This window comes from Raphanus sativus, chromosome 5 (assembly GCF_000801105.2).
Source record: "Raphanus sativus cultivar WK10039 chromosome 5, ASM80110v3, whole genome shotgun sequence".
Lineage (NCBI taxonomy): Eukaryota > Viridiplantae > Streptophyta > Magnoliopsida > Brassicales > Brassicaceae > Raphanus > Raphanus sativus.
In genome coordinates, this window is record NC_079515.1 from 24,509,619 (window position 1) to 24,534,545 (window position 24,927).

At 34.2% G+C, this 24,927-nt stretch overlaps 4 protein-coding genes across 4 annotated transcripts; 1 reads left to right on the top strand and 3 right to left on the bottom strand.

The window, feature by feature from the left end:
* Positions 1 to 2,028: 2,028 nt before the first annotated feature.
* On the bottom strand, positions 2,029 to 6,556 carry LOC108860812 (uncharacterized). Its single transcript, XM_057011302.1, has 12 exons — positions 5,967 to 6,556; positions 5,655 to 5,815; positions 5,518 to 5,565; positions 5,294 to 5,401; positions 4,929 to 5,198; positions 3,415 to 4,846; positions 3,250 to 3,319; positions 3,018 to 3,155; positions 2,882 to 2,932; positions 2,737 to 2,798; positions 2,547 to 2,647; positions 2,029 to 2,251 (listed from the first exon to the last, which is right to left on the bottom strand). Exons 1-6 carry the CDS (start codon positions 6,343 to 6,345, stop codon positions 4,757 to 4,759), a joined length of 1,056 nt encoding a protein of 351 aa, XP_056867282.1. The 5' UTR covers positions 6,346 to 6,556; the 3' UTR covers positions 2,029 to 2,251; positions 2,547 to 2,647; positions 2,737 to 2,798; positions 2,882 to 2,932; positions 3,018 to 3,155; positions 3,250 to 3,319; positions 3,415 to 4,756.
* A 2,732-nt stretch (positions 6,557 to 9,288) lies between these two features.
* Positions 9,289 to 15,260, top strand: LOC108857239 (ethylene-responsive transcription factor WRI1). The gene is made up of 7 exons (XM_018631198.2): positions 9,289 to 9,706; positions 9,791 to 9,873; positions 10,021 to 10,029; positions 10,133 to 10,221; positions 10,314 to 10,438; positions 10,858 to 10,934; positions 14,441 to 15,260. Exons 1-7 carry the CDS (start codon positions 9,501 to 9,503, stop codon positions 15,109 to 15,111), a joined length of 1,260 nt encoding a protein of 419 aa, XP_018486700.1. The 5' UTR covers positions 9,289 to 9,500; the 3' UTR covers positions 15,112 to 15,260.
* A 674-nt stretch (positions 15,261 to 15,934) lies between these two features.
* LOC108859485 (floral homeotic protein APETALA 3) lies at positions 15,935 to 18,431 on the bottom strand. The gene is made up of 7 exons (XM_018633390.2): positions 18,179 to 18,431; positions 18,006 to 18,072; positions 17,854 to 17,915; positions 17,675 to 17,774; positions 17,452 to 17,493; positions 16,564 to 16,608; positions 15,935 to 16,379 (listed from the first exon to the last, which is right to left on the bottom strand). Exons 1-7 carry the CDS (start codon positions 18,364 to 18,366, stop codon positions 16,185 to 16,187), a joined length of 699 nt encoding a protein of 232 aa, XP_018488892.1. The 5' UTR covers positions 18,367 to 18,431; the 3' UTR covers positions 15,935 to 16,184.
* Positions 18,432 to 19,780: 1,349 nt separating this feature from the next.
* Positions 19,781 to 22,796, bottom strand: LOC108856246 (protein NCA1). The gene is made up of 8 exons (XM_018630010.2): positions 22,639 to 22,796; positions 22,091 to 22,485; positions 21,759 to 21,993; positions 21,496 to 21,641; positions 21,287 to 21,374; positions 21,063 to 21,209; positions 20,197 to 20,349; positions 19,781 to 20,096 (listed from the first exon to the last, which is right to left on the bottom strand). Exons 2-8 carry the CDS (start codon positions 22,459 to 22,461, stop codon positions 20,025 to 20,027), a joined length of 1,212 nt encoding a protein of 403 aa, XP_018485512.1. The 5' UTR covers positions 22,462 to 22,485; positions 22,639 to 22,796; the 3' UTR covers positions 19,781 to 20,024.
* Positions 22,797 to 24,927: the final 2,131 nt, after the last annotated feature.

Sequence of the window (24,927 nt, forward strand, 5' to 3'; positions counted from 1 at the left end):
TTTTTTCTTATTTACAACCATGCCATTATCACCAATTCTTCAACCACCATTAACAACCATTTTTGAGCTCTTTACACCTCCATCATTCAATTCTCAACCATTTTTTTGTGTTTCTAAACAAACAAATCTTCATTTCCTCTTATTTCCTCTTCATTTTCATCTAAAAAACTCACATAACTTTCATTTTCATAAGCACAACTTCAAATTTTTGAGTGTTATCTCTTAAGGGTCATCAAAGTTCCTTCCTTTTGCTCATATTTGGAGTTTGGACGGTGGAAAAGGGTGGAAACGAGTTTCACACCGCAAAAAGGTAACTATTCACATAATTTTCGTCATTTTTCAGATCTGTGTCGCGGATGTAGACAGCTTTGTAGGTCTACGGCTATACGTAGACTTACATTACGGTCTACAAGTCAACGCACAGGTTAGTTTTGCAATTGACCAAAATGCTTAAAAACCTATAAAGTAGACTTCCTTGGAAGTCTACGACTTTTCCTTTGATAACAAAAAAAAATATCCCGTAAACTTACCAAGAAGTCTACGTAAAGAGGTTAGTTTTTTCATTTGACCGAACTTTTGACTTTTCAAAGTAGACTTCTTCAACAGTCTACAACAAGTAGACTGCTATGAAAGTCTACATAAGGTCTGTTTTGCATTTGACCCAAACTTTGACTCCGTTGATTAAGTTAGTTTTGTATTTGACTAAAATTATAAAAAGTTGACCAAGATGGAAAAAAATTGTAGATTTCTTATTCAGTCTACTAAAATCAGGAAAAAAAAAGTAGATTGCATATGAAGTCTACTATTTTATTTTGGTCAAATGCAAAACTAACCCAGCGGATTGATGTGTAGACTTCATATAACATCTACACATTTGTAGACGTTCGTGTCAGTCTAGTTTTCGAAAGTCAACTTGGTCAATTGCAAAAACTAACCTGTTCTAAGAAATAAAAAAAACTGTAGACTATATATGAAGTCTACTTTTCAAAGTCAAATCTGGGATGAATTCTGGTCAATTGCAAAAGCTAACATTTTCAAAACGTAGACTGAAAACAAAGTCTACTTGTATAAAATTATAACATTTTTTAAAATACAGATAGTAACCCGTGAATTTTGCAATTGCAAAAACTAACCCAAACAGTAGACCTACAAGACAGTCTACAAATGTAAACTGATAAGAAAGTCTATTTATTTGTTGACGGAAAAAAAAGTCTACGTTCGAAAATATATAAAAAGTGAACTTGTGTGTTATTCATGATGTATTTTCAAGATTTTATTGTTTGACATTGTTTGTTAGTTAATCCTAATGGTCCTGAGCTATTTTGAAAAGTTATATCTCTTATAGTTATGAAAGTATCAATCTTTTGGTTTGACTATGTAGTTAGTTAATAAGTGTAGACATATTTGTAAGTCTACGTTTATAATTTTAAAAGTGAAGAAAGAACACTTTTTGTGGTTGAAGAATGTTAAGAAGTTTATGGAAGAGTGACAGGTAAGATCATTACCAAGTATCTTGAGATAAAAAAAAAACAGAAATGTTTAGATGAGACTCTCAAACATAGTTACAATAGATGTTATGAGTGATAGACGAATGTGAAACTTATATTGAAATTGTGGTCTTGAGTCAGTATTATGTACTAAACACATACTTATATTGAAATTGTGGTCTTGAGTCCGTATTGTGTACTCAACACATGTTCTATTGCTTTGATGTTGTGTTACATGATGAAATTTTGATAAATTGCAAGCCTTAACTTTTATGCATTCCTTTCAAGTTGTATTAAAGAAGTCTACTTTCAGTCGGTAAAGAAAATTAATATCCAAGCAAATTACAAGTGTTTCCAAAAAACACAATACAATATAGTCTAGTACAGGCATATATAATAAAAACACCTATTACCCAAAACTTATATATAATACAAACACCTATTACCCAAAACTTCATATCCTCCAATTATAGCCAAGAAAATGGTTGCACAATTAAGGCAGTTGTAGCGGCCACAAAGAATGCAATCAATGCTTAAGAAAGATGGATAAGACTGTAACTACTCGCGATTTCTCTTGGCAAGTTTACAAAAGCAATCAATCACAACTGAAAGGGTACACATATAGATCATAAACATGAGAATAGACATTACAGTCTTCAACAACATGAATCTTTCAAGCTAGTCGCTAGATGATCTTCTTTGAGTCACTTCACGAGCCAAACAAGGTTCATGCGGTAACTTGCATGCATTGCATTGCATAACCACTGAAATCAGGAAAAAGAAAAAGAAACGGATGAGGTAAAGAAGTTATGGACATTGTATATTATGTGAGAGACTGACATAAAACACTAATTGGAAGAACAAAAGAGAAATAACATGGACTTGCGTTTTAGGTTTTAAGTTGACAAAAGAGGCTCAGTCACAGTTTAAGTTTTTTTTTTTAATGATTGAGATAAAATGGTGAATAAACCATCGGATTGCGTTTTATTCCTAGTAGTGGAGATTAGAAGACAATGGAACCAGATAAAAGGAGCAGAAGTAATAAAGGGAAGCATGTACCTACAAGGTCACCAGTCCAAATTACAGCTTCTTCTCCACGAGTTACCTTAAAGCAATATGTTTCTGGCGTCAAGAGGATGGTGGGAAAAAGTAAACATCAGCTGACACAAGTAAACACAAAGTTACAAAACTATGAACCAAGTCCAAGAGCGTTACGTAGTTACATGATGGAGAAATAAAGAGGGTAAACCTTAAGTTGTTTTCGAAGCTCCCCAGCCATATCTTCATCAATGCCAGCCTCTTTCGCCAAAACTGAATCAACAAAAGTACAAAACCAATCAAAACAAAACCCAAGGAACAAAAATGATGCAAAAGTAAAGAAAAAAAGGAGGAACCTTTGGATTCTGGTAACTGCTTCTCATAGTCCTTGAACCTACGGATACAACCTAGGAATAATCCGAAATTGAAGTCAATATAAATAAACCCAAATAAAAAGTTTCAAACTTTACAGCAAATAAATAATGACAATACATCGTCCAGCTCGGACATGGACTGTGTTAGTTTCTGGTAACTCCTTCTCCTTCATACCAAAAAGGAAAAGTCAGACCTTTAACCAGATCCTCGTTCCTCTTCCTCAAAATCGAGACTTCAACACAACTCTTTTCAGATCTGAAACAGTTCCAATAAAAAAGAAGAATCAGAAGTTGCTTCAAGAAGGATAGAAACATAAAAATAAAAGAGAAACAGGGGAGCAAGCTTGGACAAAGAGCGGCATATATCTGGAGACGTGAGACCATGCTCCTCCGTCAAACTTCTTCTCCATCTTCCTCCGCCTAGAACAAAAATAATACGAATCAAAACTCACACAAACACACAGAGACATAGAGAGACATATATATATATATAGAAAGAGAGAGAGGGAGGTAACCGTGAGAGAGGTGGTCCGGCGTGAGAGATTTGAGTCGGATCTTGAGTTCATGAGAAGATGAGAAGAGGAGGAAGAGCGCCGTGAGAGAGAGAGAAAAAATTATGAGATTAGGGTTTTGCATTTTAATATAATAAAGCAAAATATATTATTATGTAAAATTTCAAAAAAAAAAATTCTGAAAAAAATAATATTCAAAGCGGGAAAATTTTAAGCGGGAAAATAAAACTTTCCCAAAAATAATTGTTTTTATACATTCATTTGAAAGTAGACTAAATTTTAAGTCTACGAAACCCTAAACCACAAAACTCAAATCCTAAAATGCTAGCTTGATACGTCGACAGACACTAAACCGGAGAGATTTACTTACCGGAGAGAAGATTGAATTTGGTTAGAATTTACTTGGTTCACTCCGGTTAGGTTAAATTCGATGAGAGTTGACCTTTTATCAGTCTACAATATTTTAATTTCTATTTTATATTGTTGTTTTAGTAAATTTATATATGAAATACTAAATTTCTTTTTTTATTTATTAATAGTTACAATGTGTGATTTCACTTTTTTTTATTCATAAACTCAATTTATAGAAGAAAAAATGACTTTTTGTACACTTATTAAAGTAGACTGAATTGTAAATCTATAAAACCCTAAACCACAAAACTCAAACCCTAAACCACGAAACTCAAACCTATATGTTAGTTTGATAGGAAATTATTGTATCAAATATAAAATTTACAAAATATAAACTATTCAGTAATAATATGTTAATCTGAACAAAAAAAAAATCAATCTAAATCTAACCCTAAAGATAGATATAACATGTTATGTAACCTTTTGTTACTAAACCATGAACACACATGGTTACCAAATCAACATATATTCTTTTTAGTTGTTCACTTATATACAAATTTAGTTTATAAACTTCATATTAACCTTTACATTGATGATTAATTAATAATTTCATAAAAAATAATTTTATATATTTTTAAAAGTAATTAACTAGATTAAATTACAACGTAGACTACAAATTAAGTCGACAATGTAGACTGTGTATGATGTCTACGGATATGTAGACTATGTTTGTTATGTGTAGACTTACGAAGGACAGAACAGTAAAATGACTTTATATTTTTTTGTTTAGTCGCAAGGACTAAATAGTAGTTTTAACACCCCTTTAGGTTGGGTTTGCAATTGATTGAATATGGGGTCTACTTTTAGGGTTGCAATCAACTTTTGGGTTGATTTTAGCAATTCTCCCAATTAAAAATGAGCCAAAATGTGTCAAAGCAGCAAAGTTTGGAGTAGAGTGGCAAAAGCATGCAAACACACAAGAAAACAACAGTGACTACACTTGTGTCTTCAAAAAGTAGTCCCACACTGTTTCCAGACAATCTTTCAGCATGTCCGAAACACATTTCCTCTCCGCATCTTCCTCCTGATATTGGCAAAAAAAAAAAAAAAACTATTGTCACTTAATTGACCATCACTATACAATTCAAGAAACATGAATATTTTACCTTTAGTAATTTGCTTAAGGCTTTTAGCTTGAGAAAAACTTCCCTCGAACTTCCTCCAATTCCAGTTCTGAAATCATACCGATCAGCCTCTCGGACTTGAAGCCTCAAACTAGAGTTCCTGTATGCTGTTGTGACGGTATGCCACACACCGCAGACGCTATAACGATCACCACATGATGATTTCCCAAGCGGCCATTTTAACCCACCTTTCACATTAGTATCTATCACTGCTGAATCTGTCAGTTCTTTAAGATTCTTGATTTCATTCTCCTGGATACAATCCAAGACAATATTTCATATTTTAAGTATATACTTTATCTCATTTTCTTGGATACTACATATGAAATAGACCAAACTGGACTCACTGATAGATTAGTTAGTGTCCTTTTTGAATCAACCGACAGTCTCATGTCAAGGTCTTGATCAAGGCATGATACATCGAGAGTTAAGTGCCTCAGAGCATTAAGCTCAGCCTGAAGAAGATACACGAGGCAGTTTCTATTGTCATGCTTAAAAATGTGGAAACCGGAAGAGGAAAGAAAAAAGAACTTGCCTTATAGAAATTGAGACGTTTATGTTGTTGGTCCACCATACATTTACAAGAGATGGTTATATCAGGACGAGTGTCGTCAAATACCTACAAAACCATAAAAACAAACCTCAAACTTTTCAAAATTAAACAGAAGAAAATGATTACTATAAAAAGGAAAAGAAGACACACCACACCTTCACATGATACAACTCCTTGGTCTCTTCAACAGAGAGTCCCATCTTAGGAACAACTCCATACGCAACGTTCTCGACATATGACTTCGGAACATTTGTATTAAATGATTTCTTGAGTTTTTCCAGTACCCTTTTAGTTACGTTTTCATCTCTTAAAGTGCCTGATGAACTAGAAGATCTGCACCATGTAAACACAGTGTTTGGATGATAACATGAAAAGTTTCATGTTCGATCACTAGAGAAAGTTACAGTTTTTGCGTAAGCAAATTGAAAGAAAAGTCAAAACTCTTTACCCATTGAATACAAGTTTACCAAACCGAGCGATCAATCTGAGGTTAACATCCTCTGATGCATAACGTAGAAGCATCTTCTTTGCCCTACCAAATCCCAATATAAGATCGTTCTCAACCTTCTCTGCTACCCATAGCCATGGAGTTCCCAGTTTTTCGGACTCGCTCTTCACTAAGATTACCAACGATTTGTCTTCTGGCCATCTCCTCCACTCTGGAGAAACGGGCACAAGTTGAAAGCTGTTGTTGTTGTGCTCTGAACCAACGAGAAACCACCTGGAAATGAAATCATTTGCGTAGATTATCTTTGTATTTTTGTGTTTTGTAGGAAGTGAAGGTGGAACAGAGGATGCCCTGAGTGCAACGTTTTCATGTCGTTTATGTGGAGGAACGTAAGACATAACTATTACGAAACGAGATAAAATTTTAACGTGCCTATTAAGACAAACTTAAATCTATTCAGGACTAGACACGAGTGGGAGAAGAAGAAACACAAAACATACTGTTTTATAACGATTAGAGAAGAGGAAACTGGAAAGACAGTATGAAGTCGAAGAGACGGCTCCTAGTCTTAATCACTACTAGCTTTAATAGCCTTGAAAAGCGCCTAATATCCCACTCGTCTTTCGATTTCTATATTCAACGTCTAGTTATTTTTAAACACGGTAATAGGAGTAAACATCTAAACTAGATGTTCTGGAAAAAAACATGATATATTTTTATTAGAGTTTTTTTCTATCGAAAGATGCACTGATGACTGATCATCCCTAGACCCTATCTAAAATCTATATATAGTCACTGGATTTTGTTGCTAACCAAGTGTAATGAGTGGTATTCTTTGGTTTGATCAGATACATTTACATCTTAGGTTACACAAAGTGTGTCAAAACACTAGTCATGTTTGATGTGTCTTCCGGTAATGTGTGAAAGTTTTTAGTTTAGCTAGCAATATAGTTGTCGTTTCAGAAACGTATTGATTTATAATGTATCTCATTCGTTTGCTAGCTAATGTTATTTGAAATAGATACCAAAACCGTGAAGAAGGGGTTTATGCGCAACCTGCGGTGTTTGAAGCCTAGTTGAAAGTCTCGTACATGTGATATCATTAACTGTATCCACTTATTCATGTACAAATGCAATTCTTGTGCTCTAAGAATGTGTCAATAATCTATTGTAATTCAAATTTTATCTACTTGATATTTTCAATTTACCAATTAAGATTTGAAAATTTGACATTTATTATTTGCAATCATAATATTTCAATATAATTTAGTATAAACAATATACTATCTACATTTGCAACTATTTCAATTAGACATTTTACTGGACAGATATAGATGCCATTATATATATATATATATATATATATATATATATGTTCCAGTTAAGCGTTTTAAGTGTATATTAGATTTCGACCCGCACATCCGTGCGGGTAACCTTTTATTTTAAATATAAAAAATTTATGCTATTTTGTATATAACAAATTTTAGATATTATATTACTGTCATTTAAAATAATAAATAGATAATATATAGTTCTAAAAATAAAAATTAAACATATGTTAACAAATTTACTTTTGTAAAAAACTATTACATAATTTACGAATTTTAATCATTTTAAAAAGTAATGATATTTTAGTCACTTTAAATGGTGAATGATATTTTATTTATTTATCTAAATGAAATATTTTTTTTCAAAATATATTGGTTTTCCAATTTAATATAATTTTAAAATGTAATTCATTTATTACTTTTATTTTAATATAGTATAGACTATAATTATAAAATTTATAAAATTAGCATATAATTTATTATTTTGTTTATAATAAAATTTTAATTAAAGTTAATTTATAATAATATTATACTATTAATTACGAAATTAATCAGTGTATTAACTAAAAAATAAAATTTTTAAGAAGATTTTCTTAGATTTGTTTCTCAACAGATTTTGTTATTACAAAAACTAACATTTAAATTTATTGGTTATAACAGATTTGTTATTAATATCTTTATAATTATTTAGAAATGTTATACATTAAATAAACTAATGTAAATAATTAAAAAAATGTAACTAAATATATGGACCTAACTAGTATGACTATTTTATAGTAGATAAAAATGGTACTTCTCTTTTAATAGAGAAGATTTTTGGTTGCTCCTACCTTTTATAGTGATTTTATTCTTATTGGGTATTCAATTTCAATATGGATTCCCAAACCACCTATAATTTGAATAGTAAAATAGCATTTTGATGTTAAAAATGTATAATTTGGGTTACTATCAGCTAAACATTAATCAATTTCTGAAAAAGATGCATCTAATTTTAATTAGGTTACAACTTATCTAAGAAACTACGGTAAAAACTCTATAAATTAAAAATGTTGATACTATAGAACTTTAGTAAGTTATGAGTAGTATTGTTTGGTATATATCTTATTCGATATACGATGTTTTGAAAACAGTAAATTATATAAATAAAAAGGTAACAAAATTGAGTATTTTAACAGGTCAATTTTATTGATTTTAAAAATACAGATATTTAATTTCAAGATGGAAAAGACTGCATCTTTCATATAGATGAAAATATGTGTATTTTTACCAACTATATTTTCTAAAATAAACAGCTACTTCTAAGATTTCATAGTTTTAAAAAATCAAACCAAACTAAAAATAACTTTTTCTAACACTATTTCTTTTTTAAAAAATAGAAATCATATTGTTCAATAAGTAAAATATGTAACTGGTGTTCTAAAAAAATATAAACAGCCATGTACACATATTTTAGCCGTTACAAATTTATAAACCGTGAAAATTATTCCGTATAAGTTAAAATTACACGGTTTTATATTTAACTCAACTGTATTAGTCAAATATTATTTTCTACAAATGTCCCTTATAAAATTAATGAGCAGTTTTTTTCTTTAATATATTATATTTTACTAGGATTGTATATATAATTACTTTCACATAATTTTATAAATAATCTGTATGTCAAATTTGATATAATGATTAGCCTTAATGTAAAATTTAATACAGTTCAATAATTTATAGATTACTTAGCATTTTCAATTCATCTTTAATATTAGAAAACTGACAATTTTGTTATTTACAATCATAATATTTCATTGACTCAATTATATCACATATATTATTTTATTTTGGATTCCAAAAAGATTCCCAGTTTTTTTTTTTATTAATGAAAGCTAGTCAATAATTGCCAAAACATAAAACGTACAAAGAATTAATGAAGAGAAAAAACGTACAGAAAATCAAAAAAAAAAGAAGCCAAAAACAAAATAAGGGACAGCGTGGAGAGTAAAGCTATTGGTAGCATGGCTGCAACAGAAGGCCAAGTGTTTGGTCTTGCAACTATTTTTTTGTTTTGTTTTAACACTTTGTTAATCAAACCCATAAGCCCTTTTACTCCTCCCCTGAGAGTCCTGAGGGTTTTTATTTAAACTTCCCCTTTCTCATCTCCTCGTTTTGGTAAAGCCACTTCATTCCCCCAAAACACAAAATCTCACTCTCCTTTTTTATTTTTCCTCAAGAGTTTTTTAATGAAGAGACCCTTAACCACTTCTCCTTCTTCTTCTTCGTCTACATCTTCTTCGGCTTGTATAGTTCCGACTCAACCAGAGACTCCAAGGCCTAAACGAGCCAAAAGGGCTAAGAAATCTTCTCTTCCTTGTGATGTTAAAAAAACACAGAATCCGACCAGTCCTGCCTCCACCAGACGCAGCTCTATCTACAGAGGAGTCACTAGGTTTGAATGATTGATTGATTCTTTTTAGATTTGATTTGGGTTTTATGTTTTTTTCCTAAACTGCATTTGGACTGCATGTTACAGACATAGATGGACAGGGAGATACGAGGCTCATCTATGGGACAAAAGCTCGTGGAATTCGATTCAGAACAAGAAAGGCAAACAAGGTTCTTAATTTTTACAACAAACCCATCTTGGTTCTGTAATAAAGATCTGGCCTTTTTTTTTAAATCTGATTTTGGTTTCTGTTGTTTGATTGATCTCGTCTACTTCGTCACTGCCCTCACTCTGCGCCTTGTTCTTCTACTCATCAGTTTATCTGGGTAATTTATTTTTAATTCTTTTTTAAAAATTGAGAAATTAAAAAAAAGAGTTTGATTTGGTCAAGAGGATGGAATCTCAACTGCTATGACGCCGTAATTGCAGGAGCATATGACAGCGAGGAAGCAGCAGCACACACGTACGATCTAGCTGCTCTCAAGTACTGGGGTCCCGACACCATCTTGAACTTTCCGGTAAGAAAAATATTTTGATTCACTGATTGATCGATTGATGCATGTGTTTGTTTGATTTGGTTTTAATAATAAAAAAAATTGATTCATCACAGGTTGAGACGTACGCAAAGGAGTTGGAGGAGATGCAGAGAGGTACAAAGGAAGAGTATTTGGCTTCTCTCCGCCGCCAGAGCAGTGGTTTCTCTAGAGGCGTCTCTAAATATCGCGGCGTCGCCAGGTTGGTTCTCTCTTTAATTACGTGTTTGGTTTTAATTTGATTTGGTAAATTAATTATACCAAATCCAGAAATTAATACTTCCTTTTCCGCATTATTTGAAAAAGTAATTAATATGGTGGTGACTAAAGAAAAACAAAACAAAATAGGAAATGTCATTTTTTTGGAAATTAAAAAGCTGGACTTTATTTTCCTGAAGATTTGCTTTCAGATATTCTCCCTCTCTCTATCATAATTAACTTTTGTTTAAGTACTTTTCCTGCAAAATTTCGAGATGTTTATTGTAAATATGTGATAGTTTATAACTTGATTTTCGCGCAAATGATTTGTTACATGTATTAAACATATTTTGTTATTTCTTTCCCATTTTATATTCTGAAAAACAAGAAAATAATAAGAATTTGCAAATTATGGGAAAACAGGCATCACCATAACGGAAGATGGGAAGCTAGGATTGGAAGGGTGTTTGGAAACAAGTACTTGTACCTCGGCACCTATAGTACGTACATCCTTGACTCTTTATTCTTGAATAATAAATTGTTAAAAATAATATCAGACTAATTATTTTTTTTGTTAAAAGTCACTAGCATAATCGAATATTTTTTCAAAAAACTACCGGGGATAACGGATCCTTAACAAAACTAATATGGTATTTGATTTGAAAATAGTTATTATAATGTTTTAATTAGTTTATTTTCTATAAGACTTCCTGTTAAGGATTAAGCAAATAATTATTTGTTTAATTAGTCAATTAGAATAAACGTAATGGGTAGCCAGTGGGCTTTTACACACTCACGTGAGACGAGAGTTTTGACATCATGTCCCCTCACTTCACCTCTTAATTGATTTTTATCTTTAATCAAATCTAACTTTTTCTTCTTTCCCATCTATTTTTAATAATCTGATCTCTGCATAATTACCTTTTAAATTCTGCATTTTTGTGGATCCAATACTCTGAACACAAAAAATTAAAAACTCTGCAGAAGGGAATATTAACACCAACTCTTTACTGTACCAACTCTTTACTGAAAAGTAATAGTACCTCTTTTCAATTGTTTTGATCGAGTCCTGGGTTATTAATGGATCTAATCTTTTGGAAAAAAAAGATACTATTTTTCGTTCAAATTCAAGATGTTTTTATTGACTTTCTCGGATTCAGTTTTGCAAAAGGGAAATTTGGACGCATGACTATAGTACAATTAGAATTGAGGCGGTAACCATAGTGAACGGAGTGCTACGATATTCTTTATATAATATGTATAATGACAAAAATTACCCTTTATTCCTGTTCATTCTCACTCTCACTTGATCTTTGTTTTTTTTTTCTTTTATTCAATGATTATTTACAAGTTTATGAAACCATACGTTACACGACGTATAATTATCATATCCACCAAGTGTTTGATTTTTTCTTCATATCTTTGTTTGGGTTTACAATTTTACTACTATCCAATATATATGGGATTAAGAATCAGAGGATGCGTAGAGCTAGTGGAGAAGATGAACAGTATACACTTCGTCGAACATACTATTTGATAAACATAGAATAGTACACCACGATGTGTACTGTTACATCATCTCTATGTCTTGTCTTTCAGTAATGTCGCCAATCATTGTTTCCTTACCTCTTTCCACCGTCTCTTCTTTTTCTCCAATTCTTCTGGGTATTTTTTTCTCCTACTTCATCAATTCCGACTACACCTCCATCATCCCTTTGCTAATGGTGTATCTTCTTACACTACTCGACTCTACTATTTAATGATTATAGTATAGTATGTCTCATCTTCTCCTCTACTTCTTATTGTGTTTTTTTACTAATCCCTCAAATTTATTGACAATGCCACTAGTTTCTTCACAAATCGGAAATCCTCCTCCTTTGGGTTTAGGGTTTAGGGTTTATGGTTTGGGTTTAGGGTTTAGGATATATGGTTTGGATACATTGTTGGGTTTATGATTTGGGTTTAGGGTATATGGTTTGGATTATGGTTTGGGTTTAAGTTTAGGGTTTGGGTTTAGGATATATGGTTTGGGTTTAGGGTTTGGGTTTAGAGCTAGTGTAGAAAATGAACTGTATACACTACGTCGAACTATACTATTTGATAAATTTGAATAGTACACAACGATGTGTACTGTTACATAATCTCTATGTCTTGTCTTCCAGCAATGTCGCCAATCATTGTTTCATCATCTATTCCCATTGTCTCTTCTTTTTCTCCAATTCTTGTGGTATTTTTCCCCCTACTTCATCACCTCCATCATCCCTTTGCTAATGGTGTATCCTCTTACATTGGACGACTATACTATTTAATGATTGTAATATAGTATGTTTCATCTTCTCCTCTACTTCTTATGGTGGTTTTTTACTAATCCCTCAAATTTATTGACAATGCCACTAGCTTCTTCACAAATCGGAAATCCTCCTCTTTTGGGTTTATGGTTTATGGTTTGAGTATAGGGTTTAAGGTATATGATTTGGGTTTAGGTTTCAGAGTTTAGAGTTATTTGATTTCCAAATTTGAAAGGTGTAGAAGTTAAATACTTGCCCATGGGTTCACTAATCCATGGGGGGGAGGGGGGGTTAGGGTATAGTTTTGAAAAGGAGGGAGGATTTGATTTGGGATTTTGGGTTTTGATCAAAAATAAAATTATAGAAAATGGGTACATAAGATCAAGGGAGCGTATAGGAGATTTTCCGAAACCATTTCCAAACATAGAAATAAGTAACATTGTTATATATTATGTTAATGTGTTACATTCTATTGTAAAATCGAATAATAGAAATATAAGTGTAAACTAACCAAATATATAATCTTTTTTATAGTATTGGTATCAATTTGTTTTCTATACTATTTTTAAAATAGTATAGTATAGTATAGTTAGTTAATTGTGCACAATGCGTCAAACAGACTATCACGCGCGTAGAAGGAGATTTTTGTCCACTTTTGTGGTAAACAGACACACTTCCCCATAAAAGTCATACATGGTTACTTCTTTGATTTTTCTGCTTGCTGTGAATATAGAGCAAATTGACCCTTTGCAAAAATATAGGCAGTGTTAAATTACAAAAAATAATAATATAGGCAGTGTTATAACAAAAAGACACATACTAGTATTATATTTCGATTTTATTTTGTATTTAAATAAATAAAAAGAAACGGATAGAGGGGAGCCAGGAGCATAATTACAAGAAAATGAAAGTCGTAGATGTGAATAAATAGTAGTACGTTACAAGTGTAAAGGCGCGCGTAGCGCGTAGGTCACGTGGTAACACTCTCACTTCATAAAAAGGACAAAATTGGTCAGAGGGGCTAGGACCAAACCCGAGGTCGATCTGGTCTACTTTTTTTGTTTGTGTGGTGGTTTCATTAAAGAGTGGTTTTAAGAGTTGAGTCTGTTCTCAGTAGCAGTCACGAGCCCTCACGTGCATGTTTCATCTCTATCTCTCTCATTCTCTCTCTACCATATCTTTCATCTTGTCCGCAGGAACAAAATCTTGACTACTTTATTTTTGGAAGTGTAAATTATTGCCTTTTAACATCCTACTTTTATAACATTTATTTTTTCTGTGGAAATCTTCTAAATTTATTATGCAAATTATGAAGTTAGTAGTCATGGTTTTTACTTATTAGAGGTAAGAGTTGATACTAGGTGGGTATCAATTATTGATAATTAGTTAGTAATTGAACGTTCGTGTAATTAATTATTTATATATTAAGCTACAAACTTGGGACTCTTTTTAGCGTTTATAGAGCGGCGGAGAGTGGAGTAGAAATGGTCTCGTCCACGCCTATGCTCTATACGCATCACACAGATAATGTAACCCTAGTTGTCCCCACTAACACGTCACCTAATTCCCTTTTTGTCTTTATTAGGCATCTTAAATTTCTAAAAATAAAATATTAAAAAGCAAAAAAATACATATTGAAACACATGTTTGGTGAAGTAAACAAACAATTATGTGAAAACTGTTACTTTCAAACACGCTGACTTTGTTGGGTTGCGCAGATACGCAGGAGGAAGCTGCAGCTGCATATGACATGGCGGCTATAGAGTACAGAGGTGCAAACGCAGTGACCAATTTCGACATTAGTAATTACATCGACCGGTTAAAGAAAAAAGGTGTCTTCCCGTTCCCTGTGAGCCAAGCCAATAATCATCAAGAGGCTGTTCTTGCTGAAGCCAAGCAAGAAGTGGAAGCCAAAGAAGAGCCAACAGAAGAAGTGAAGCAGTGTCTGGAACAAGAAGAAGAACCGCAAGAAGCAAAAGAAGACAAGACTGAGAAGCAGCAAAAACAAGAAACGGAGGAGGCGGTGGTCACTTGCTGCATTGATTCTTCAGAGAGCAATGAGCTGGCTTGGGACTTCTGTATGATGGATTCAGGGTTTGCTCCGTTTTTGACGGATTCAAATCTCTCTCGTGAGAATCCTATCGAGTATCCTGAGCTTTTCAATGAGATGGGGTTTGAGGATAACATTGACTTCATGTTCGAGGAAGGGAAGAACGAGTGCTTGAGCTTGGAGAATCTCGATTGCTGCGATGGTGTTGTTGTGGTGGGAAGAGAGAGCCCAACTTCATTGTCGTCTTCTCCGTTGTCTTGCTTGTCTACTGACTCTGCTTCATCATCAACAACAACAACAGCAACAATAACCTCTGTTTCTTGTAACTATTCTGTCTGAGGGGAGAGAGCTTTGGCATTTCTAGGTTGAATTTTTCTATTTTCTTTTGCTTCTTCTTTTTCTTCTTGTTGAGTTCCATTAGGGTTTGTATTCCGTTTCAGGGCTTACTCATTGGTTCTAAACAATCAATGTATGGTCCTCTTTTTTCCCTCGCCTATTCTTAGATAAGGCAATAACTTAAAAACTAAAAAAATCATGAAACGGAACACAGAGGTATAAGTGTTGACAAATTGTATAGCCAAACTATAAAATGGTATTGGTAAGACCTTAACTGTTTTACCTTAACCTACGAAATATAGACTTGGGCTAAGCCACAATGGAGGTAACATTTCTAATTTAAAGGATCATAAAAACTTAAAAAAGTGTCCATAAAGTATTGCACTTAGTTCTTGGTAAGCAGAGCAAGACAGAAAGGAGGCTAAATCTCAGGCACTTATACAAAGGGGGAAGTTTAGAAGAATCTTAGGCAAAGAGAAGGTCTCAAAGGCTATATAGATCACTTGAAGGATATAGCCTTTGCAACCCGAAATGAAGCAATACTTCAAAGGGCTATTGCTTCTCAGCAGCAAGCCAGCAGCAAGCAACTAATATGGGGGTATTATATGAGTACTAATTAATTAAAAAAAAGTGGACTAATATTTAAAGTTAAGAAGTAACGTGACATTCAAGCTTCTACTTTTGTACATACACCATATCAAACTAAATATCGAGTCCTCAGTTTCTTGAATTCATGTAACCCTCTGAACCAAAAAGCTAGCCAACCCTCCAGCTAGATGTGAAATCATACGAACTAAGTTAGTTATTTTGGCAACTCTTATGATAATATAGAGATAAATACGGAGTAAGGTTAAGTAGGAAATCGACAATATAATATCATACACAGTCTTGAAAACATTCCAACCACAATATGTCAAAGCAGCAAGCTACTAATCACACAATCCTTACTTAAGAGTAAGAAATACATAATTAAGAAACATGATAGTTTAAGGTTGTAGTAGAACCAGCCTTATGCTTTTCAAGTAGTTATAAAGTAGATAGATAATGATAAATAACAGCAACCTTTTAACCCTTAATCATTCAAGAAGGTGGAAGGTAATGATGTCAGAGGCAGATGGTGCATGGAGGGCATGGTTGGGGTAATGGTGATTATGGTTTTGATGGTAACGAAGAGCATAAGCACGTGATCCTTCGATTTGATATCCAAGAACCGAGTCGTAGTCGCCTCCATTGTCTACTAGGCCATAGTGAGGATCTTCCGCTCTTAGCTCCTATTTCATCAAAGAAATTATATTAAAAAAGGCCATATTCCACATTCAACGTTGTTAACTCCAAGGGACATGACATGTTGAAGTCATTCACTAAAGAGAGAAAACGTAAGAGTGACTCCATCTCCACACACTTCTATTATGCTTAAAACAAAAACAAAAAAAAGAGGGGAACAAGAGACATTACCAGCTCATGTATGAGATTCTTTTGTATGTCTTGTTGACTTTTGTTCTGCAATTGAGTAAACCACAAGAGAAACTATGAAGAGGCTGAAATGAATAAGACTCTTAACTGTCTAATCCATTTCACTTTCATTTAGCTTTTATGCCATCACTATAATATACTCTTGCTTTTCCTTTTATACATTACCTTAATTAGAAAATCTCATTCCATGAATTTCTCTAACAAAAATAATACTTCATCTGTTTCATATTATAGGTAGTTTAAGGAAAATTTGTTTGTTTCAAAATATAAGTAGTTTTCATTATTCTATGTAACTTTTACTTTTATTGGGTATAGTGTGACCAATCAAATAATGTGGACTTATTTATGATTGGTCTAACTATATTTAATTTATATATCAAATGCTATTTTTAAAATAAATAATATCCTTCTTAATCTTTGTGCATTCAACCAAAACTACTTATATAAAAAAACAGAGGGAGTAATATTTTAACAAAAGCTGTTTAAGTCATAAAAATATTTGGAATCAATTAATCGTAGTTAAGTGTATTATGATATGAAGTTCTCATGAGTCACTTATTCTTTTCATTTTATAATTGTAAGAAACTCATGCTAGATAACAGTTTCCAAACACAAGAATACTTGATTAAAAAGATCTACTAATCTCGTTATCAAATATACGTTTAAGATTTAAAGACTATAATTATAGAAAAAATGGAATGTAAAATTATGTTTGAAAAAGTTGGATGCCACAAACGGTGACATGGTTAGATGAGAGTGCTATCAACAGTTTTAACAAGTGCGTAATATCAAATCACACGATTTTTTTTTGAGACAGATAATATGATAAAGATGCAAAGGGAGTGAAGATAGAGGAAGATTAATTTGAACCTTTTTCTTGGTGGTTTCGATCTGATTCCCAAGGGATTTGAACTGTACAATTAACATACATATGGATTAACAATGATGCAAGAGTAAAACTAAATGCTTACCTTTCCAACATCTAACTAACACAACAAAAGTCTTCTATCTATATTTAACAAAACTCAAAACAATTCAAAATCAGAAAACGAAAAAGATGACAATTAAAACCCTAGATAAGGGCAACATATACCTTGCGCTCACGAACGAGTTTGAAAGTGTTTTCCATTTCTTCCTCAAGACTACGCAGCTCCTGAATATCAAGTTCATCCAAACACTCACCTAGCCTCTGCCTAAAATTAATAATCAAAATTTATAACTATTTTTCTGTTTAAATTAAGAGAGGTGGTGAGAGGAGAAAGAAACAAGTACTTAATCTGAGTCCGGAGCTTTCTATTAGTTTCCAACAGCTTCCTCTTGGTTTCTTGCATTCTCTACAACAACGAATAACCAAAATTCACCGAACCAAAAAAAAAAAACACACATGTCAAGAACAAGAATCAAGATCTAAGAAGAAGAAAAACCTCATAGTGAGCGCTCCAAACATCAACATCGGAAACCGTTTGGTACAGATCTATGATCTCCTTTGTTCTACAACCAACAAAACCAAACACAACAACAAGTCATTAACTAGAAAAAGTAAAGTAAAAATGATTCAAATTTAGTTTAAGAGTGGTATTTTAGAGAGATTATGTACGTGGTGTTAGGGCTTATAAACTCATGAAGCTTGTTGGAGCTAGAGAACATGATAATCGAAACCCTAGCATCACACAAAACCGTAAGCTCGTGAGCCTTCTTGAACAGACCATTTCTTCTCTTGGAATACGTCACTTGTCGGTTGGTCTGGTTCTCTATTCTCTTGATCTGGATCTTCCCTCTCGCCATTATTCTTTCTTTTTAGTTTCTGTTTATCTTTTGTTGAACAGATTTGGCGGAGAGGACAAAGAGATATAATATTATTACAAGAAGAAGAAAGAAGTGAAAGAGAAAGAGTTGAAGAAGTAAAGGACCCACTTGAGTTACTAAAGTAGAAGGTATTGCCGAATCCATGAAAGGTAAGTTCAGAAGTTGATGAAAACTAAGTGATAAACTTTCCTTTTTGGTAAGTGGAATGGACATATATGATGGTTAATCACAAGACACTGCTTAAATTAAAATCAACTGTCTCTACAGGTGGAAGAGGGGACCAAAGCTATAAACAGGCTTAGTTTACTTTCCGTTTACTTACTCACAGAGCTCCGTTAAGTTTCTACGTTGTTTGATGTTTACACGATGGCATACTTAACGGCGTTTGTAAACGTCAATATCAGTGCAGGTGGATTTGGTTTAACTTTTTTCCCTTACCCTATAAGGCCCTAAAGTAAGCTAAAGTTTATGTTTGAACCAAGTTTATATCAGTGTTTCAAAAAAAAAAAGTTTATCTCTTGTTGGATAAAGGCAAAGATTGTACTTTTGTTTGCTGAATTAAGGGATTAATGTTTTTTAATTCTTTGATTTGACTTGATGTGAGTTGTATTTTACCAGGAATCATATATGTTTCCTGAATGATAACAATATTTTTTCCTTATTTGCCTTTGTATAGAAAGATCCATGATATATCATTATAAACCAACGAGTTTAAGAAAGGCTTAGGAAGTTAGTAGAAGTTAAGGATGTGATAAGATGTACAAAACATGTTCCTGTGGTCAAAGGTAAACATTAATTACAAATTTAAATTTTTTTATATATTAGTTTAGAAAGTTTTAGTGATATATTTCTCAACTAAATTTTTAACTGTTTTCCATTTTAAACAGACAGAATTATAGATCGAAGACGTAATCTGAAGGTTTAAAACATTAGAATATTAGTTAAGCAGTTTCTTCCGATTCAAAAATATTTGAAAGAGTTTTATTTTTATCATTTTGAATTAAATTTGATTTCATGAAACTGCGATACTTTTGAGTTTATTTTCTCATAGTAGTAGCCTAGAATGGAAGTATCACAAAGATGACGCCCAAGGTTTCGTTTAGGAGTTGAATATCAAGATTTTGAGTTATTCCACGGTTATTTCATTCATAGTTGGTCAATGTAGACGTCTTAAGTGATAGTGATACTCGAGAGTCGAGACATATACGAGCAATACACATCTAGCTAGAACCTATCATAAACACTGAATCTCTGTTTCGTCTATTTCATTATACACTGAAAGGAAACACAGAAAGCAGTTTCACAACACTGTTAGTCACACTTAAGATATATCTAATCTACTCTAATCTACCAATAAGTAACAACCACTCAGATTCTTTCACAACTCTTTACATTCTTGTAAACAGCTTCTTCATAATAAGTTCATAGAGTGCATACAATCATATCATGCCTTCTTCATAAGTTCATAGAGTGTATATAATTTTGAAACCATCAACAAGGTACAGAGCACTCTGTTTCTTTGGATCCTTAAAGCGCAAACACAACATTTTTGCTTTCTCGTCTCTTTATTTCAAAGCCAAAATGCGACAGTGGTACAGTACAGTCTATATATATACTTACAATAAGCCTGCATCAGTTTAGATTGCAGCTTCTGCGGACCCTTCAGGCTTCTCTACTTGCTTCTTCAGAAACTCCAGCACAGAGATACGCTGCGGTCATGTTAAGAAATTACATTTGTCAGATAAATTTGCACGCACATTTAGTAAGTTTTGAGATGCGGAAGAATGTAAATAGTGCAAAAGATCTTACTCGTTGCTCGAGAGCAGCAGAATCTTCAGAGTCCAGTTTCAAAGATTCCAGTAGTTTCATGCCTTCCTTGAAACCATCTGTGGCTGCATCTTCATTTTGTAGAGCCCTGTCTATATCTGCAACTTTGGCTAAGGAAACCGCCACATCCAGAATCTAAAAATAGAGATTGAAGAAGTAATAACCAAAGTTAGTAAAGGTTTCTCTATTCACCAACGAGACATTTATTACACACTTATCTAGCCACTAAGTAATAGTACTTTGGTTAACTAAAGAGTCTCAACTACCGACCCCTAGGATAGTTACTATCTTCATCTACTAGACTGACAGGTTAATGTTCAGAGTAGGATATGTGTTTTTTTATTGACTTGGTCTAAAAGCCTAAAAGATGCATACTGTTCTTCATATATCAGAACATCCAAGAATATGAGAAATCTTAGCGCAAATGTGGATCTATGAGAGCATATTGATGTACAGTCTACTATTTTACGCATCAGATCTAATACATAAAGCATATTGCAACTTCAGGACTTAACTTGCAAGGAAACCAAAGAGAGATTTCCAACAGCATAACAAATGCCTCTAGATATTTAGCTTATGATCTATGGTTAAAAATGCACGCAAATCTATAATTTATGATCTACAAGTGCCACGGAAACAGATCTTATGATGTACAACTAAGCTTTCACACATGCTATAACAACTTAACTACCACCAAAATTCTTTCAGCCAGACATTGAAATGAGCACAGGAACTAAGAATAGCTCACTTCACTTTTTCTTGTCCCCACCATTTTTCTAAGAAATTAAGAGGTAATAATAACACATGATACTTGTGAAGAGCAGAACTGAAATAGCATGATGGCTTACTTGTGAAGGAGCATTAGGGTGATGCTTCATGGCATCACGTCTAACATTTAAAGCACGGCAGTAATACGACCTTGCAGCTTCTAGGTCTTGGCCATAATACTTGAGATCTCCTATTTTATTGAGCGATACAGAAAGTGTGTGTGTAATCTGCAAGTTTAGCAACCGACTGTTAATAAAATGGTAACAATTTCCAAATAAAAATTCACAAAAAGTGTGGTAGAAACCTCCAAATCATCCATCGGCAGTTTCATAAGGAACTCAATACTCTCTTCGAAATGATTGACTGCAGAGCTTGAGTCTCCCATTGCTCGGCTGCAGTAACAAGAACAACTATGTTAAGAAAGATTTCAACACACCAAACAAAAGATCAATAGCCTCTTCAGCCTATGAAAATCAAAGTGTCTGAATCAAATGAAAGAAACAATGAGCATACCTGCAGTCGCCGAGCATACCAAGGACTGCACCAAGCTGTGAACACAACTCTGGTGTATTTCCCTCCCTCCTAAGCTGATCTCGGATGTCCTCGGTACACATGGCCAATCTTGATTTAGCACTTTCATAGTTCTGAGCTTGGAATGCCTGCTCATACAAGTAGAATAAGAACAACGTCCAACAACAAGATCTCAGACAGAAGGACACTCATATAACCAACCAACTACCAGTTAAGTTAAACAAAGGCTAGAGATATGAACTCACCCTCATAGCTTGTTGCACCAAGAAAGAACCTCTCTCCATGGAAACATCAGCGTAAATCACCTTCTTGTTATCATTCCCGACCTCTTCTTCATCTGTGCTGTTCACAACAGACCTCTTGATCCTAGCATGACCTTCAATAAACTGATCAACCATCTTCTGAAGGCTTTCATCAGCTTCAATACTCTCAACGTCAGCGCCACATAAAGGACAGTCCTTAAACCGTGACACGCACACCCTTGCAACCAAAGAAAAGAAAAAAAACACTATCAAGAAACAAAAAAAACGAAAAAAAAAGAAGGCAAATTATTTAACACTAAGCAACTAGGACGTACTTGCAGAACACATGTGTGCAAGGAACACATCTACTGCTATCATACAGAAGTGCCTGACATAGCATACAACTAAAAGGCCCAAGCTTGAACGTCTGGGAATCATAACCAAACGGGCACTTGGCAGGCACCGTTGCGGAATCAGCTGATTCCTCTTTGTTCACTCTTCCTTCGTTTTCAGGACATGCTTTACGAGCCGAGGCATCATCAGGTTTGGAGAAAGGGCAAGCAGAGGCTGTCGTGTCGGCTTGTTTTCGAGCAGAGGCATCGGCTTTGGAGAAAGGGCAAGCAGAAGCAGTAGTTTCGCCTTGTTTTCGAGCAGAGGCGTCGTCGGGACGAGCAGCTTTGGAGAAAGGGCAAACAGAAGTCGTCATTGTGGACGAGATTACCAAGAAACCCTACACCTCAAAAAGGAAACTTTCAAATCCAAAATCGATAAAGATCGATTCTTTTCTCTTCTCGATGTAAATTGAAAGGGTTGACAACAATCTTGGAGAAGTGAAGATTCAGAGAGTAGCTAATCAGAGAGAGAAAGAGAGATGGATATAAACCTGGGTAGGATTCAGATGCTCTTTAGCTGCAATCAACGATCGATGGAGATTTGTTATTATTATAAAGCTTTTTGTTTTTCTTTGAGTTTTATCTGTTCTTCTCTCAGTCAGAAAGATTGAAGGAAGGATGTGTGGATTGGATTGTATTTGGGCCTTTTTTTTTACTTTTCTTCAACGAAAAATACGAGTTCTTTGTAATGACAATTCTACCCTTATAGATTATTATGACCGATTACTTTAATCGTTATCCGGTCGGAAAATGGTTTAAAGACAAACATAGGGAGGGAGTCGTGGTTACGGATTTAGTTTACGCTTGCTAGGTAGGGATGGCAATTAAGGACCTGGACCGCGGGCGTGGCCCGTAAAAGCTTGCTGTAGGACGGGATTAGGCCTTTATTTGCGGGCCTCGCGGGACGGGCTCAAAGCGGGACGGATTCAAAGCGGGATGGGCTCAAAATGGGACGGGTCGAAAGCGGGATGGGTTAAACCGCGGGATTTTGCGGCAATCCTAAGTCTCCATTTATTCTTTCACATGAGAGAGAGAGAGAGAGAGGAGACACTATGGAACTCCATTGATGGTGATTTCAGTGTCGATGATGCTTACGGTCTCCCAAGCGCCTCTAATCTGCACTGGTAGAGCTTTTTCAAGCCATCATAAATGATAATAAATACATTTGTTTTGTATAAGCTTAATGTATTGATCTTATAAGAGTATACTCGATCATGTGCAAGATGAAAATCAATTCATGTGTATGTTTGTTTGTGCATGTAGAAATAAGCAATGTAATATTTGATGTTCCGCGGGATGGCCCGCGAAGGCCTGCATATTTCGCGGTACGGGATTGGGCAGCTAATTTGAGGACCGCATTCCGCGCGGGACAGGCCTGCCGTGTACCGCCAGAAGTTGAACCCGCAGCGGTTCGGGATGGGACGGGACGGGAGAGCCCAATTGCCATCTCTATTGCTAGGAAGGGGGAGAGGGTGTCTAAATCGGTTTACCTGGTTCTTTTCCTGTAATGCAGCTGAATCAGATACGGTTTCATCGGTTTGGAGATGGGTTGTTGTGTGTTTCACAAAGATTATTTTATTGGTAACAGAGAACTATCAGTGAACAGGATATTACATGAACATTTTGGTCTAGTGAAAGTTAAATTTTGAAAATTGTTCATTAGAAAAGATAAATTCTTACCTAACCAGCGACCTAAGGATTATCTGTTGTTTAAAATAATTACGGAAGCAGGACGCCACCTACCTTCTCTCCTGGTCACAGTTTTTACTCTGAAATAATACTACCACATCAAAACAGATGTCAGCTTTTTTTTTCTTTTTGCTCACCATGTCTCTGCTATAAACTTGTTATAACATGAGGAAATGAATAGGCCTCATTTTTGATTAAAAAAAAGAATAGACCTCATTTTTATACATTTCTTAGGTCATTAGACCATCTTTATCCCGGGTTATTAGGAGGTTTCTTAACCCGGAAGCCTCACAAAAACATAAAAATCAATCACAAAAATAATGAAATAAAGATCGATTATGGAGGGGGTTTTGCACTGTTTGCGGGCTCCACCAACACGTGGCAGCCCGCGATTGATTCAATTTTTGATTTTTTTCAGACAAAAAAAAAAACTAAGAAACCTTGAAACGGTTTCAGCTTTAAAGATGCTCTTACAGATCAAAAAACTACAGCCTGTTTTACAAACTATCTCCATTTAAAAACTGAACAACAGAACAAGCCGCACTATAAAAATTAAGGGGAGAAATTAAGAATACTACTCACACTGTGTGAAAACTCCCTAAAACAGCTTCACAACAACCTCTTAGTATTAATTCCAATCAAATCATAACCTTTTAAACCTTCTTCTGGTCTACGTAAGTTTTGTTGCTTCGTGGGCAGCACAATGCACCCATAGGAATTAGTACATGTCTCAAAACCACACTCATGGGTCATGGCATAAAGATTTAACAATCATACATGGCAGGGAAGGCGCTCGTTGATTGGCTAACTATCAGGGACAACACGTGCCCTCTCACTCTCCATCATCTTACAATCCAAGCAGAGATCTCCAAGCTTTGGTACGAGTGGAACAACGGACTTCATAGTGCCGTTTCTTCCAGTCCTCAGGGCATTGGCAAAACCATAGATAGGCTGATTAGGAAACTAATGCAAGTTTGGTTGAAATTTGCTTACACGATTGTTAGTGATCACATATCCTAACATGTAAGCCCTTTTCGGCAACAATTAGTTATATGCTTTTAACATTCTGTACATGTACAAACACCTTCTTC